At 44.5% G+C, this 17,773-nt stretch overlaps 1 protein-coding gene across 3 annotated transcripts in view; it reads left to right on the top strand.

Moving 5' to 3' along the window:
- Window positions 1-13,142, top strand: part of LOC133370584 (angiopoietin-2-like) — a 41,889-nt gene extending 28,747 nt beyond the window's left edge. For 2 of the 3 annotated variants that reach the window (XM_061597109.1, XM_061597111.1), the window contains exons 6-9: window positions 346-447; window positions 5,605-5,771; window positions 7,140-7,270; window positions 8,286-13,142. In XM_061597109.1, coding sequence (XP_061453093.1) covers window positions 346-447; window positions 5,605-5,771; window positions 7,140-7,270; window positions 8,286-8,455 — 570 coding nt within the window. In that variant the 3' untranslated portion in view covers window positions 8,456-13,142. The remainder of the gene's footprint in view (window positions 1-345; window positions 448-5,604; window positions 5,772-7,139; window positions 7,271-8,285) is intronic. The other variant, XM_061597110.1, reaches the window with a different exon arrangement.
- Window positions 13,143-17,773: the final 4,631 nt, after the last annotated feature.

Below are 17,773 nucleotides of genomic sequence, written 5' to 3'. Positions count from 1 at the left end.
GAAAAATCTTAATTGAAAGATAGGTGGGGGAAGGTGTTTTTCCAGCTACCACTGCCCTAAACCATTTAGGGCTTTAAATTACACTTAATTTGAGCACAGAAACAAGCTGGTAATCACTGGAGCTCTTATAACACTGGCATTTGTTCACCACGGTTTGTTCACCGCCCTGAGAGCTATTCTGCTAAGGGCGGTATATAAATTGAAATAATAAATAATAAATAAATAAATAACACTGATCATGGCACTCTGTCTCTGTTAACTGTTTGGGTGCCACTTTCTGAACCAGATGTAATTTCTAGGCATTTGACAAGTTTCCCCTCCACTAATGTTTTGCAATCCTTCCAGGTGCTTTGCGACATGGAGATTAGTGGAGGTGGCTGGACTGTAATCCAGCACCGGAAGGATGGCTCTGTGGATTTCCAGCGGACCTGGAAGGAGTATAAACAGGTAAGGATGCATGGATCCATCTGAAATGTCCCACTGCCTCCTTCAGCCTAGGCAGGAAAAGCATCCTGTGAGTGGGCTAAGAAGAGGCCATCTGGGAGGGTGTGTAGAAAGAAAAATGAACACCTAAGATGACAGCATCATTATTCAAGGGAGAAGCCAGTTCCAGCAGACCTCCTCTCCCTCAAACTGTTACCTGGTAGTAGCCATTCCATCAGGCTCAGTGGTGGCTGGTGCCCATTGGAGTTGGTGGGGCAGAAGGCAGGGTGCCCAAATAGTAGGCAGAGACAGAGCCAATGAGAGACAGAGCCGCTTTAGTTTTGTCCCTCCCATCCTCTTTTCTGCTGAGTTTTACAAGGGCAACACACGACATTATCAGCAAACAGAAGTTATCACGCAGTTTTCCCCCTGAAAAATCCATAGTAACCTAATCAACTGATCTCCACTATTTCTCTAGTGCTTGCAGATGCTTTGCTCTGAAGCTTTTAGGTGGGTGTGTCAATCATTTCCCTTTCCATGCCCACTATCTCCTCCTCCCTTCTTTTATTTTGTTTCCTGTAGGCTGACAAGCAACTTCCGGTTAGTCTCCTCCATTCTGCTGGCCTTTTTTATGTTGCTGCAAACGGTGCCTTTATTTTCTTTTTCCCCTAACTTGTGCGCAAAAGCATAACACTGCTCAAACAAAGATTTCCATAGGCATGGAAAATGCAGATATTTGCACTTCCGGGTTTTTTTTAAAAAAGGAAGCTACTGCAGCTGGTAGAACAGACTGAGCGTGTTCGGTCACCTAGCAACCAGAGGGAGTAGAAATGTATAATTAGAGGGCAGAGCCATAAGGAAACAGTGAGACTAATCCTTCTCAGAGGAATGCCTACTTGTGTGAATGGGAAAAAGCGATTGGCAGCTAACATTGAGCAGGAACTGCAGGCAATGCAAATCTATTATGAAGGTAGATGCAGTATATGTCCAACGAAGAAATGCTCCCATGTAGATAAGCCCTGAGACTAAGGAGGAGGACCCGCTTGGACTGGATACAAGTAAGAAGGCAGGCAGGTGGGGGCTGGCTGGCTGAGGCTGGTGGAGCAAAGCCCCGTGTGCCCTAATAGAGCAGCCTCCACTGATCAGGCTGCTTCAGCGTGAGAGATGGGAAGCAGGCCTCAGTCCATCAGCTCCACTAAAAGAACAGTTCCATCAGGCACCTCCTACCCCCAAATTGTTTCCATCTGAGCTGGCCATTATAGGAACTCCCATTTAACTTTTAAGAATTAACGGCTGACTTTGCTTTTTCCCCACTCCCCTCCCAGTCCATTTTTCCTTTTGTGCTGTGTCTTTTAGATTGTAAACCTGCAGACAGGGACCGTCTTATTTTAAGTGATTGTATGTAAGCCTCTCTGGGAGCCTTTTTGGCTGAAGTGCTAGTTTAAAGAATAGATAAACAAAGAAATAAGGGCAGGTGGGATTTTGACTATATGCTAAACACAGCAATGGCGGAATGAATAAAGACCGAGGCATTAAGCTTCTGGTCCTAAGCTAGCCAACAGGGGAGCCTAGAGTTTATCAGGACCAGAAAGAGAGGGCTGAGCCAAGGCCGGAAATTCAGGTATCGCACAAGTCAGTAAAAGTGTTTCTGAGGGAAAACCAGATTTAATATCATGATCAAATCTCGCATTTTCCCTCCAAATGTAAAAACAGCCACAGAGAGGGGATGGCAGGATGAATCAGACTGGGGCAATGAGGATGGGGAAGAAATTTGATTCAGCTCACATTTCATAGAATCTTAGAATAGTAGAGTTGAAGGGGCCTATAAGGCCATCTAGTCCAACCTCCTGCTCAATGCAGGAATCCAAATCAAAGCACTCCTGACAGATGGCTATCCAGCTGCCTCTTTAATGCCTCCAGTGTCGGAGGCAAACTTCCATTATTTCCACTTTCCAGGACAATACACAAACGAAAACACAGCCATCCTTTGAAATATGCGATGCCGTTCTCAAAAATGGCATTTTGTGTACAAAATGACATGTACAAAAATGGGTAAAGTGTGCACAAAAATACATATGTTGGTGAAAATAACATAAAATAATGCATTATATTAGGGAAAATATAAATATGAGGGAAATACGCTTTGCAAAAATGTTTGTAGTAAGCAAAATTGCATACAAAAATGTGTGTGTCGGGAGAAATCTGCAGTGAAATGCTTGTGGTTTTTAAAAAATATATATTTAAAAAATGCAAACTGACGAAGAAAGGCAGAGAAACTGAAATGGAAAGATTTTTCCATTCCTACCCATCACTGCCCCCCTTCCACAAGTCCTTCCCCCAAAACCAGACGTCAGTCCAGCTGGGAAAAGAACACCTAGAGGAAGAGGCTATAGAGGGCCAGATGGCAGGCGGGGTGGGGGGGGAGGTTTGGCGCCCTCCACCTGCATGCCTTTTTAGACTGGCCACCCCCCATTCTGCACCCAGTTTTAGATGCAGTTTGGGCAGGCCCATGCTTGAAGACATGGGCCTGCTGCCATAGGTGTTTGCAGGAATTGTTCCAGGGGGCTGGAGAAATCAGCAAAGTAAAACACTGAAAAGGGGCAGCAGGACAGCTTCTCACCAAAAAAATAGTGCCGGTACATTTTGCCTCATATCTCCAATTCTACAAATGCTAGGAACTTACTCTTTAAAAAAATGAAAGCTGGGAATCTGGGGGTTATGATCCATTAGGGATGGCAACTGCCCCTATTGTCCCCAGTGGTGGCAGGTGGCTCCACATCAGTCGGACAGTAGAATCCATTCCGGGTTTTAGTCCAAACTTTCAAGGACCTGTTTTCTTCTTTCCTTCCTTTTGAAATTTTCCTTTATTTGTTTCACACCATCTGTTTATATTAACATAACATTAAGAATATCTGGAACTTTAGTTTACAGTAACTATGTCCATGTATTTCATTAACTTCATTTTTGCTGATTTTTTTCTTTCCCCTGTTCCCATCTTTTTAAAAATGTATTTCTTTTTTCATATATATATATTTAAAGTTTTATTCTCTCTCTCTCCCCCCTCTCCCTCTTCCTTCTTTATCCTTGAAATTATAATCTGTTATATGAATTGAATATAATATATGAATTAGATTGGATATGAGCTTAATCTGTCCTGTTTACTCTCTTTCTTTATTCCATTTACTTCTGAATTAATGATATAGGTATATCTAAAAACAAAGCGATGATGAGACGCTAAACTATTTTAAATCATATGATAATACAATAGCATCTTCTGAACTTTAAAAAGGAAAGAATGATAGACAGACCATCTGCCAGCAGTGTTGTGTAGTGGCAAATTCTGCAGTGCAGGGTTACTTCATGATACTCACAGCCATGCCCCATCACAGCCACGCCCCCTTGTCCACTCTCCCTCGTCTTCCTTGCTTTCCCTGTCTTCTTGAAAGTCCACACTCCACTGCAACAGACGTCCCTAGGAGCCAATCAGCATGAAGGGGGAGGCTGTGGGTTAGCTAGTGAGAACAGTCTTCTCAGTGGCTGACTCACCTGCTTTCACTCTGGTTGGCTCCAATCAGCACAAAAGGACAAGGACTCTTCTCTGTGGCTAACACACTCCCTTTTCATGCTGGTAGGGACATGGCTGGGACCCTGCTCCCAAAAAGTAACAGGTTTACAACCCCCCATGACCTTGGACGACTACACCCCTGCCTTCCACATGACAAGGGAGAGAAACAGGAGCTGTGATGCCGACCAGCAGTTAAGCACCTGGACAGCAGACTGAGCAGGCACACAAGTCACTTAGTCACTGTCTTCATATAATCATAGAATAGTAGAATTGTTCTCCACTAGGAGAAGATGTAGCGCTTCTGTTTGCCACCCTGGGCTCCTGCTGGGAGGAAGGGTGGGATATAAATTAAATAATAAATAAAATAAGATGTATTTCTATTTAAATAATAGGAATTCTTTCTAAATTTGCATCTTCACATGCACATTAACTGATCCATACCTGTGCCTTTTTTTAAGTGATTCATTTCCTCTTTTTTGGTGATGCACAGAACCATCTAAATGAATTCATCTCAGTGGGCTTTGTACAGGAGTAAATAGGAATCCAATCTGAAAAACTTGGATAATCTTTCCAAGCCAGCCTGAGAGCCAAGAAGAATTGCCTGTTCCTGTCTCCCTGCTGCACCCCTTTCCCAACTGCTCCTATGTGACGTCATGGAGCAAAATCATCCTGTTACACTGTGTTTGGAGAGGGGGAACGCTTCAAGGGCAAAAACTGAGGCAGGGAAAAGGGAATATTTTCCCTGCCGCTGTTGCTTTCCTCCTGGCATGCCAGCTCTATTTCTGCTGAGCTCCGGATTGATAGCTCAGAGACACCTTGTTGCTGCTGAGCTGACACAAACGGTAACAAGGTCTGCTTGATTATCCAGGCATTGGCTGCCGCTGCAACCCTCTCGCCTATGAAAAGCAAGCACATAGCTGCGGGTGAGAGGGTGTGGGCTTGCAGAGACTGTCCAACTCCAGGGGATACCCTTGGGGAGGAGGGCAGACCTGCAGATGCATCAGAGTCCAAACACACCAAGGTCAAGCACGGAGAATCAGCCTTGTAGCCAGGGTGGGGCAAATTGTTGTTGTTGTTGTTGCCTGCCCTTCACCATTAGGTGCCAGGGCAGATTACAGAAATTTAAAATACAGTATTAAAACCATTAACACACATTGCTTTCACAGAATAGGGTGGGTCCTGAAAACATACATCTCAAGTGCCAAAGGCCAGGGTAAAGAGGTGTGTCTTCAGTATTCACCAAAAACTGTACAGTGCAGGAGCCAGATGCACCTCAGTGGGGAGGGAGATCCACAGCTTAGGGGCTGCCACAGAGAAAGCCCTCTGCCAGGCCACCATCTCTGAAACTTCGGAGGGCAGCAGAACTACCAAGAAGGCCCTTTCTGCTGATAACACCCAAGAGGGTCTGTACGGAAGGAGATGGTCTCTTAGATATTTGGGGCCTAAGTTGTGGGTGCACCATCCTCCCTAGAGTTGTGCTTCGCCCCCTCACACAGATTTTTTTTTGAAAAAAATGTCATCTTAATTTGTGACATGACAGTGGCAGCCTCTGTTTAAAGAATGAGCTATATCAGGACTCACCTCTTTCCTTTGCCATTTCTGTGCATCCGTTGCAGGGCTTTGGGTCTCCACCTGGAGAATATTGGCTTGGCAATGATTTCATCCACTTGCTTACCACACAGAGTTCCTACTCCCTCCGTGTCAGACTCCAAGACTGGGAAAGCAATGAGGCCTATGCCTGCTATGAACACTTCCAAGTAGGCCCAGAGGACCATAACTACCGGTGAGGAACGTATTTCTTGAGGAAAGAAGATTATCGCCATACTCAGGCAGATAGCAAGCTCCCTGATGTTCTGGCTTCTAACCATGCTGGTCAGTTGATATTTCGGGCCTAGCATGACCACGAGGCCCACAAAGCTGCAAGGGCTAAAGTGCTGTGGCAGGGCCTAGCCCCGATGTTTGCCCTGTCAGACCCCATTTTTAAAATGAAAAAACAATGTTTAAAACCTTTTATAATATTCTTCCTTGGTGCTGTGATGCCAAATTTTGTGTTTCAGTTCTCCAATCAAATAAAGGGTTCTCTCCAACTAAGTTTTACTCGTAGTAGACCCACATAAATTAATGGACCCAAGGTAGCCATGTCTAATGTTTCCAATGGGTTTACTCCGAGTAGGATGACTAACCCAATGTGTATAAAAATATATTAGGGGAAAGTGTATACTACTCAAAACTGTGTGCAAAAATGCATACGTTAGGAGAAATTTGCACTAAAATGTTGATGAACTGCAAACCAATGCAGAAACATGAAGAACTGAATTAAGACTGAAAAAATGAGAAATTGAAATTGATAGATTTGTCCATTCCTAGTCACATCTAGTTTGGCCCTAAAACCACAATGCAGGACTAGGAAAGAGGCTGAAAGAATGCAGCTCTGTTAATATTGATTTAGAAATGCTGAGAACTACATGAAAATCCAGCAAACACATAATATCAGGTAGGCAAAAGATCTTCCTGGGTTGCAGGATAATGTATATTTTGAAGGTACATGTTTCAAAGGTCCCATCTGTGTTATACATACAAAGCAGTATCATACCACTTTAAACAGTCATGGCTTCCCCCCAAAATGCTGGGAACTGTAGTTTGTTAAGGCTGCTGAGAATTGTTAGCGGACCCCTATCCCCTCTACAGAACTACAATTGTCAGAGTTCCCTGAAAAGAAGGATTGATTGTTAAACCACTCTGGGAACTGTAGTTCTATAATAGGAATAGGGGTCTCCTAACAACTCTCAGCACCCTAACAAGCTACAGTTCCCAGGATTCCTTGGGGTAAGCCATGACTATTTAAAGTGGTATGATACTGCTTAAACTTGTACAATGCAGATGTGAGCAAATTTGGGAAGAATACTGCCTGTTTAAAGCGGAATAATGCTGCTTTAAATGTATAGTGCAGCTGGGGCCAAAAACTGCATGACAGGACTGGGCCTTCAGAGCCCTAAGAAAGAAGGCTGCTCATTTGTTATCTCTGTACTACAGAGGGAGTCCCTGTTTCGCCCAAAGCCAAACGAGCATACCTTCTTTCACATTTCAGGGGAGAGGCAATTTGCAGAGGATTGTAACTGACAGTGGTATGTTTGCCCTCCTGCCCCTGCAGGCTTTACGTGAGGAGATACAGCGGCACAGCTGGACGCACAAGTAGCCTTAGTCCCTCGGGGACCAACTTCAGCACCAAGGACATCGACAACGACCGCTGTGCATGCAAATGTGCGCAGATGGCAGGGGGAGGTAATGAGCAGAAAGGGGAGAGAGTGTGTGCCACTCAAACGTCCCTATTGCATGGCAAATTCATATGTCCCAAAGCAGGGGTCACCAACCCTTGGGCATCAGGGCACTCACCAGTGCCTCCTATGGTGCCTCCTTGCAAAAATCCACAGTGCTTAAGAGACTGCTTGCTCTTCCTGCTCAGTTCCTGTTTGCACTAGCTCAGGCTCTCTGACATTGAACATGCCCCCTTGAACATGCTCTCATTTCTTTGGATGGTAGTATTGGACACCCTCCCTCCATTCTGTTCTGAACAGAAGAGAGGTGCAAAGAGCTTCTTTCTGTGAGCAAGTGCTGCCTTTTTCTCATTGATGGGGGGCTGGTGGAATGGCATGCCTGCACCATTTTGTGGCCTAGTCTGTTTTTCTGCTCTTTTAGATCTGGCAGCCATTATGCTATGCCCACATGTCAGCCATTTTGTGTTATACCACGCCCAATACTTACCCCACACTTCCTAGCGTGTTTTCCTGTCACCTTCCTTACTGCAAAAATATCCATTTTTTAAAAAGTGGGTTTGTTGCATTAGAGCACTTCAATCCACTCTAATTGCACAAAATTCTCCAGTGTTCACATCCACACCATACATTTTAGCATATTTAAAGCACACAGCTTCCCCCCAAGAATCCTGGGAGCTGTAGTTTACCTCTCACAGAGCTACAGTACCCAGCACCCTTTACAAAGTACAGTTCCCAGGATTCTTTGATGGAAGCCATGTGCTTTAAATGTATGGTGTGGATGTGACACGATTCAATCCCTCCTGCAAAACAGCCTACTTAATATGAGTCATTATAAGAACAGAATTTATAAATGTTTAGGGAGATTAATTGGGGAAGAGTTTGTTTTGGGCTTTTAGGCAGAATACCCTATTTGTCACCCTGGGCTCCTACTGGGAGGAAGAGCGGGATATAGATCTAATGAATAAATAAATAAAATAATACCCAAACACTCCTTATTCTTTTCTTTTCCTCCCCCCCCCCAGGCTGGTGGTTTGACGCTTGTGGGCCCTCCAACTTGAATGGGATTTATTATTCACCCAGCCCTGTCATGAACAGGTACAATGGCATGAAATGGCACTACTGGAAAGGCCCTAGCCACAGTCTCAAGATGACAACCATGATGATCCGTCCTGTGGATTTCAGGGAGGAGTAAGGGAGCTTGCCAATGGGCTGCCTTGTGGCTGAGATAGACAGGCTGGGTGAGGGGCGCCAGCAAGATCAACCGAAACCCAAAAGCTCTGTGAACTGTCTTCAAACTTGTGCAAGCTCAGAGGAGGTCTATATGAGTGGCCTCTTGGGTGTATCTGCTAGTAAGAATATCGTTGGTTCATACTGGCAGCCACAGGATGCAGTAGCCACAGAATAAGTATCAAACATTATCCCAGGTCTGTGTGTGTTCTATGCATCCCCAATTGCACCGTGCAAACAAAGAACTCCTATAGATCCTGGTATCCTGAGGTTGAAAACATCTCAGCTTTAACAGGTGAGAGGGAGAAAAAGGAAACTTTTAGCATTTATGGCTTGAAAATATCTGCCTAGCAAACCCGCTGAGCAAGACTGACTGGGGTTAGGGAGGAACATATTCTGTGTTCTCTGTGGCTCCTGGTTACATCCCCATGAGCAGAATACATTTTGCAAATATGTCCTGATGTCCTTAGTTTGCATAATTCAGTTTGGAGGAGAATGCATTCAGAGTTTTGTATGCTTTTAATAGTAAGTTTAAACCTGTCTTGCAAACTTGAGACCCCTTATATGGTTGACATATTAATTTTTCTCTGTTATCCCTGAATGTTGTAAAAAAAACCAAACTTGACTCTCATTGCCAGATGAAAGCAGAAATTGAAACATCTAGCTTTATCTTATTCCAGGCTTCTCTCTCTTGGCAATCATGTGCTGGGATGTGAGCATTCACACATATTTAATCTAACAAAGACCAGGGTTGGGGAACCTTGTTCAGCCCAAGGGCCGCATTCCTTTTGGAGCAACCTTCCAGGGCCCACATGCCAGTGGCTGGCAAGGGCAGAGGAAAAGTGGGTGGAGCAACAAAAGTAAATTTGACTTTGTACAGTAGGCTACTTCTACACACATTCACCTGCCCCTCTCTATCTACCATTCAGGCAAACAAGAGGCATTATCAGAGTTAAAGGACACATTTTCAACCAGGCAAAAGCGCTGAATGTGAATGCAATGCTAGGCTGCTGTTGGTTATGGCTGAGAAGGGTGTGCGTCCTGGGGAAAGTCCCAAGGGCCAGGTAGAGAGGGTTGGAGGGCTGCATTTGGTCCCCAGGCCTGAGGTTCCCTATCCCTGAACTAGATAGCGTTAGATTCAAGTGGACGCTTCAGCCTAAGAAGATCAGAAGAGCCCTGCTGGATCAGACTGAAAGTCCATCAAGTTCAACGTCTGGTGACCAACCAGATGCCTCTTGGGAAGCTGGCAAGCAGGACGTGAAGGCACAAGCCGCCTTCTTTTGTTGTTCTCCAGCGCAGGATACTCGTGGCTGTACTGCTTCTGGATGGGGGAGAAATTCGATCAGTGCACAAATTTTGCGATGCAGTTCTCCAGCCAGACAATGTTTGCAAAAAGGCATGTTCCTCTAACATGTTCCTCTGTGTGTGTAAAAACGGATATATGAGTGAATATAACTTACAAAAAATGCATTATATTGCTTGGTAGGAGATGTTTGCACTAAAATGCTGAAGAATTTTCATGAGGATTAATTTTTTTAAAATTGCAAAAATTTGCAGAAATGTGGAGGCAGAACTGGGTTTAAGATTAGAAAAATGAGAAACTGGGAGAAATGAAAGAGGCAGATCATTCCGTCCCTACTTTGAAGTCATATAGCCATCGTGACTATTAGCCTCTGATAGCCTTATCCTCTAGGCATTTGTCTAATCCCGTTTTTAGCGAATTCCATAAAGGTAAATTACTGTTATGTAAAGAAGTATTTTTTTCTTTTGTGTCTCCTGAATCTATAATAATTATATTTTCCAAATGTTCATGGTCCTGTTTGATCTCAGAAGCTGAGCAGGCTTACCCAGTACCTGGGTGGGGAGAATGACCTGAGAAGCCTGGGTTGAATAGTCTTGATTCTACTACCAATTTTGGTGTACAGTAGGGCCCCACTCATATGGCAGGTTAGGTTCCAGACCGCTGCCAAAAAGCGATCAGCTGTAGCGTGGGGATCTGGAACCTAACCTGCTGATCGTACCAGAGGAGGAGAAGATCAGATCTTCCCCTCCTCTGGCACGATCAGCTCGAGCGGGGGAGTCTGATTGCGCCAGAAGAGTAGATCAGCTGTAGCACAAGACAGCTGATCTTCCCCTCCTCCGGTGCAATCAGCTGGAGTGCGGGGAGCTCCAGCCCCCCCTCCAGCTGATTGCCCTGCTGGTGCTGTATTAGCGGAACGCCGAGAAGCAGGGCCCTACTGTATGACGCTAAGTTCTAGTTCAGTTGTGGGGAATCAGTGACCCTTCAGATGTTGCCAACCTACAAGGGCTGACAGGAGTTGTAGTTTGGCAACTTCTGCAGGACCAAAGGTTCTCCCACTCAAGGGCCAGGTCCACACCATACATTTAAAGCACATCCAATGCACATTTAAGCACATGAATTTCCCCAAAGAATGATGGAAACCGTAGTTTGTTAAGGATGCTGGGAATGTGTAGCTCTGTGAGGGGAAAAGCACAGTTCCCAGGATTCTTTGGGGGAAGCCATGTACTTTACCTGTGCTTTAGGTGTGCTTTCAGTGAGTGGTGTGGACCCGCTGACTAGAGATGGGTGAGAAATTTGATTCAGTTCACATCTCAAACTGAATTTGCACTTTCCAAAACAGCATGAGAACCAAAACGCAGCCATCCTTTGAAATTTACACTTATTTGAATTTGGCAATGCAGTTTGCTAACCAAACAATGTTTACAAAAATGCATGTGAGAGGAAAGTGTGCATAAAAGTGAATATATGAGTGAAAATAACATACAAAAATGCAACGTATGTTGAGAAGTTACTTGCAAAAAAGTGTACATTAATCAACAGTGCCTACAGAGATGGGTTTATTAGGACAAATTTGTACTAAAAAGCTGGAGAATTTTAATGGGGACTTTTTAAAAAAAATAAATTGCTGCAGAAATGTTGAAAACTGAATTTAAGATGGAAAAAATGAGAAACAGAGAACTTCTATCCCTGTCCTGGTCTAATACTATGAAGGGTGTGTGAGAGATTTTCTCCATCCACTTTATCCACACTGTGTCTACTTTTATAAACCTCTATTGTGTCCCCTCTTAGAACTCTCTGCCCTGCCAGCAACTAAAGAGCCCTTTTTGGGAAAGTGATCCAGCTTAGATCATGATTGTCTTTATCAGTTCTACAATATCGCTTCTACAAAGGTGTGGCTGGAATTGTGGCCACACTTCCAACTTATATGAAGCCACTGTGATACTACTAGCCATCTGACTTTTTTATTCAACTGCAAGAAAATTTTAAAAAATTAAATATATGTATGAGAAAACATAGGTAAGCTTAAAATGTATTAGGTAATAATGTTTTGGCATCTGCTGCCTTCTGTAACTCATTTGGATTTAAAAACCAGACATGGAGCCAGGCTTTTGCCACCATCATAAGAAAAGCCTGAACAGCTAATTGTAAGGCATCTTGGTTTATAGAGCTGAACCCTTTCAGACTTGTAAATGTTTCTAATGGGAAAATCATCCAGTTCAGAGGCATTAGGAGCAAGAGACAAGTTCTGGGTATACATGGTCTTCAGGTATATTGGCCTTCATTTGGAGGATAACACATATCTTTTGTAAACTGCTTAAGGGTATTCTGTCGAGTAAGTGGTATCTAAATTTTGTTAAATGAAATACAAAAATAAAACCTTTTACGTCTCTTAAAACTTCACTTGCAGTTCTGTAGCAGAGGCCATCTTACTCTCTGTCCTCCACATTTGTATGACTAGCACCTTTGCTTCCACATTTAAAAACTGTCAGCATTGAAAGGCAGAAGCTGGTATGTCACAGACAGTAAATCGGGTAGCGAGCCCCCAGTTTGGGGCCTGATCTGACCCCAAGCAAAGCTTGTTCTAATGTTAGCAGAAGTTGTGCTGGCACAGATACTTGTGAAAACTTATTTGCTGGTGTGATGCAGACTGCCATTAAAAATGAATGTACACACAATTCTGCCTCACTGTTTATGAATTTGGGCTGGGGGAACGTGTTAATTACCTGCCAAGGTTCTCAGTTACCCCTAGCTAATAGAAAACAGAGCCTTGCCTGCCTGCTGCTTTAGGTTGTCCCTGTGCCCTACCCCATTGCAGCCAGATCTGAGAACTATGGCTTTGATGTGGCTTCTAGGAAACTGCCAATGGTCAAGTCACAAATGCTACCATGAAGGGCTACACCACTGAGCCTGTTTTTGCCTGGCTGAAGTGTGTCCTTGAACTCTGGTTATGTTTCTTGCTTGCCTGGAGGGGAAATAGAGAGAGGGGTGTGGGAGTCTGTGTAGAAACCAGCCAACTCGCTGGATCGTCACCTTGTAGCGGTGAGTGGGCTTGCGTGTTCCACTGAACCCTGTGAGCGATGCTGTCAGGAGTCATGTACTCCCAGCAGGGTAACCCATGGTGGTAAGGTCAGGGGAGAGGAACCAGACAAAGAACGATCCAAGAAAGTCCTCAGCGGCAGAACAGGCGGAAGATAACAATGTGTATGTTACAACGGCTGTGAAGGCAGATGAAGGCTGCAGCAGATAAAGGACTTCCAATCGTCGTGGTATTCACGCCATTGGATCAAAGCCTTTTTCTGTCAAGATTGTGTGTTGATCGTGGTGCGCCGATCTCCCCACATAAAACAAATTCACACACAGGTGTCTTCCATAACAAAAGCGTCATGACGATCAGTGAATGACGACAGGGGCAGGACTGTGAAATCCAGAAGCCCCTAGTCGTGAACTGGTACATCGGCGGTGGATACAGATTCAGACGGATCCTTCATTAAAGACTTTATTTTGGAAGACAATCTTACTCGGTCACGAGTGATCGCCAAGAACTCTGCAAAGGGTAGAAACACATTGTTCTGCCAGTTCCAATGCGTCTCCACGTTTCTCTTCTAAAACCAGGGGCATGTGACGCTACTCAAACTCCCCTTTTTACTGTAAAACCTGGTGGGAGTTGCTTGAGTGCATTTTTTAAAATCCACTTCTAAAGATTTTGCAACTGATTGGCAGATAAACCCATTCTTCCTCCGGGTGTGGCTAATGGAAATGCTTTGATCCGGTGACTAGGGTGCTTACCGCCAAAATGTCTGTGCCCTTGGGCTGGAAAGGGTTCCCCGTTCAGACTATTAAATCATTCATATTCATGTAGACTTTCCCTGTAGTGTGTGACCCAGCCATGTATTGTTGAAGATGCTTTCCTGTTTTATTATCTTCTGTAAATCCCTAAAATGCACACTGCTGTGGTGTTTCATAGGTTGAGCAGCAGAGAAATTCCTACAAATAAATACAATGTTCCTCAGGATAGGATAGCTTGAAAGGGGAAAATCAACTCAGAGGAGAACTGTGCCAAATATGCCCTCCAGCACAGAAATGCCTGGTTGTATATGTCATGAACTGCTGCCATTTCTCACCAGGACTCAGTTCCCAATCCCAGGGCAATTGATCCTGGCCAGGCACAACCCGTGCCTTCCTTACCAGGGCTGAGTAAACCAACAACAATCCTGCAAAGTAGGTAAACTACTGCACCCTTTTAAATCTGGTCACCCACTCTGGGCCAAGGGGAAACCCAAAGTGCCAGAAATAGACCTGCCAAGGATTCCAAAGCCAAAGGTACACTCCTTGTCTTGGAGCCTTTAGAGAAAATAACCAAATATCTGGTAGTCTGTAGCTAATTGGCCAAGGTGCTGGACTCAGAGCCAAATCTCGCCTGCAGTGAACACACACTGATAAATAAGAAGGAGAATAAAAACATAAGTGCACAAATATATGGCAGTAAAATGATTCCTTAAAACCCACACCCCTGAGGGCCAGGTAAAATACAGAGAGAGTTACTGTCACAAATAAAAATAACAAACTGTCTGGCCTAATCTATACTCATAACAGAGGTAAACAGCAAACTACCCCAGAGATGCAAAGCTTGGATAGCAGATGGAATATTGAACCCCAACTTAGGTAGCACCAGCAACATTGGAGAACAAAGACCTAAGATCTGGATCCTATTCTTATGGGAAAAATGCCCAGCAACAGCCAGGAATTAATTAATTAATCAGGGGACTTTCTGATGATGAAATCTTCTGGAACTTTCATGCCTAACCGTCATGCACTCACCAACCTTCCTAGACTGGTTGGCCTTGAAGTACCAGTCTCAACTGAAAAGCAGGTGTTCTTGCTTGTAGCCTAATTAACTAGCTTCAGCTGTGGGAACTGCAATCTCATGGCCTCTCAGAGGCCCCATTTCAGGCAAGACGTCCCCCCCCCACAGTTCCTTGCCTCAGAACCATTTTAGTTTTTAACCTTTCAAACCAGGCATTCTTGACAGTATAGGTGGGCACTGCAGAATTTCCACAACCAAAAAAGCATATGACTTACTGCCATGTGGAACCACATAGTTCTGCCTTCCGGTCATTACAGAACAGCACAAATTCTCCCAGGTCAGCGAGGCCATGAGAAAAGGATAAGAGAAGTTGGGGGGGGGGGAGGAAAGAGAGGCTAGGTTAACGGAGGGGAGCGGTCTTATTTTAAGAACATAGGTTTTGTTAATTGCATGTCAACTGGACAAGTAGATAGACCACAGCTCAGGTTTAACCATCTGTCTTAAGATGGCACAAAGCCCAGGAGAAAACGCCATGTAGCTTTTTAACATTTATACCAGAGGCGGGGAACCTCAGACCAGGAGGCCAAATGTGGCTCGCTAAACCTCTCAAACTGGCCCTTGGAACACTTGCCCAGCCATTGGCTGGTGCCAGTTTGAAAGCATTCCATCCACCTAACAGGCTGGTATCCAGGGCTGGTGCCAGGCATGACTGGGCCCTTGGACACCAGTCTGCCACAGGCCCATGACACTGTAGCCCAAGCCCCCCCATGCAGGCAGGGGAAGCCCCCCCTGTCATCTTGGGTGATGGCAGGCATGTGTGTGCAGTGTGCACATCATTCACAGGGATGGGAGAGGTAGTTGGGGCATCCATGAGGGCTGATTGAAACCTGCACTGACTGTATTGGAGGGGAGTGCCTGGGAGCTCCCTCTCCATGATCCGCATCAGGGTCAGGAGCCGATTCTTCCATGGATTGCAGAACGGGTGCACTACCCTCTCATCTTGGCCAGGGCCCTACCTGGCCACCTTCTGGCGCTGGCCCTGCTGGCATCGATTCAAGTTCATTCTGTATCCACTAGCCACTGCTTTTACCAATCCATGGATTTTTTTCACTCAGAAAAATATTGATATTAATATCAATATTTTAAAGGAAATATTGATATTGCCACCCTAGGCTCCTACTGGGAGAAAGGGTGGGATATAAACCTTCTTCTTCTTTTTCATTATTATTATTATTACTACTACTACTAATAATAATAATTCATTTTAAAATATAAATATTTTGAAGGAAATATCAATAAATCATCATTCTTACATTTGATGTTTTAGAGGCGGATTTTTTTTTAAAGTCCACTTTCAAAAATAGCCACAGAAATTCGCTACATTAAAATCCAATCCTCAGCTATTGAGAATAAGCAAATTGATGAAAAATTTGGTACCAAGTCCGAACTGCGTGGAATTCAAGCATATCGCTACCACTACCTCATATCCCTACCACCACCTCTACTGGCCCTTCTTCACAACCTCCTTGAGTGTTTTGGCCTGGCTGGAAAGTGTTGTCGAACTGTGACAATGCTTCTTGCTTGCCTGGAGGGAGGATAGAGAGGGCTGTGTGTGTGTGTGTGTGTGTAGAAACGGGCATGCTGTATAAAGGTAACGTCAGCATTCATTGCTCTGCTTGCTTTTGCCTCTGGCCCTGCCTGCCTCTGGCATGTGGCCCCTGGAAGGTTGCCCAGAAGGGAATGTGGCCCTCAACCTGAAAAAGGTTCCCCACCGCTAACTTACACCCATGGCATGGTAAGGGTTTGCTCCCTGTTCATGATGATAATATCCTATCATACAAAATGATGGGATGTCGCTGCACAAAGTTTCCCCAGTTCCAACATGAAGAAAAGCGGGGACACATTCAGAATTCATAAGAACCTATGAAGAGCCTTGCCGGGTCAGACCAAAGGCCCACCTAGACCAGCATTCTGCTTCTCATAGGGGCCAATCAGATGCCTCTAGGAATGTCATGTATATGATTAGACATTACCATGGAACTGTGGTTATTTGTGTCATCCACACATCGTGTGTTAACAACTAGTTTTGGCATCCCTGAAGATTCCCAGTTAACTATACCATGTTAATACATCAGAATTTTCTGACATTTCCTGTCAGGCCAGTTCAAATCTCAAGACTTACTGGCAAGTGTCAACATTCACCAATGTTCTTACATTTACCAGAACATATAAGATAGCTGAACTGGCCTGCAGCATCCCCAGATATATGGCCTCTCTAAAACTTTATTTCCCATAATGCTTCCTGCTACCAAATGAAGACAATCGAGCTTTTGTTGTCTTTGAGGACAATCAACCCTTCCCAGCCCAAAATGCTGATCTGGTTGCCAATTGTCTCATTTGCACCAGAGGCTGTTTCACAGTTACTCAGTCAAGAGGTACTATCAGTGCTTGGATGGAGTGAAGGATAAGAGCAGGGCAGTGTAAGAAACAAAATCTGTTTACTTCTTCAGTAACTCCATCCCCAAAGCATCTTTCTCCAGAGGCTCATTATCACCTTGCCGTAGATAGGACAATTGTTTGGGAAGCAGCAACATGTCTGGAATCAAGTTTCAGCTAAGCCCTTGTCTTAAAGCATGGGAGCTTGTTCCTATCCTAATTTCAGTGTATTAAAAAAAAATAAGGAAGGGGAGGGAGAGGTTTATTGGAGTCAGTAAAGGGGGTGAAGGGATATAATGGAGGAAGGCTAATAAAAAAGGTTGGAGATTTGGAGATTCCTTTAATCTTCATCTGGCAACCAGCAGGCTTGGAGAGAGTGTATATATGATGATGAGGGGTGGGGTGGGGTGGGGATTGTGTGAGGGTGAACAGGTCTTCCTGTGTTGCTCTCTGGTGCCTTAGCTCTAGCTCAGTGGTTCCCAATCTTATGTTCCCCACAGACCACTTGAAAATTGCTGAGCGTCTTGGCCGACCACTTAATCATGCTTCTGCCTGCTGTAGAAATTGTAAGTCCACAGAATTCAAACAGTAACACGCTAAAATACAAAGTAAGAAATAAAGGAAGCAATAAAAATCGACATGAATAGTCAATGTGACGGATGTGCGGCCTCCCATCTTCAGCCATAAATCCACAGACATGCCATGAACCACCTGAATGAAGCTTGTGGACCACTGGTGGC

The sequence above is a fragment of the Rhineura floridana genome, chromosome 15, assembly GCF_030035675.1.
Source record: "Rhineura floridana isolate rRhiFlo1 chromosome 15, rRhiFlo1.hap2, whole genome shotgun sequence".
NCBI lineage: Eukaryota > Metazoa > Chordata > Lepidosauria > Squamata > Rhineuridae > Rhineura > Rhineura floridana.
This window is presented reverse-complemented; position numbering and strand designations above follow the sequence as displayed.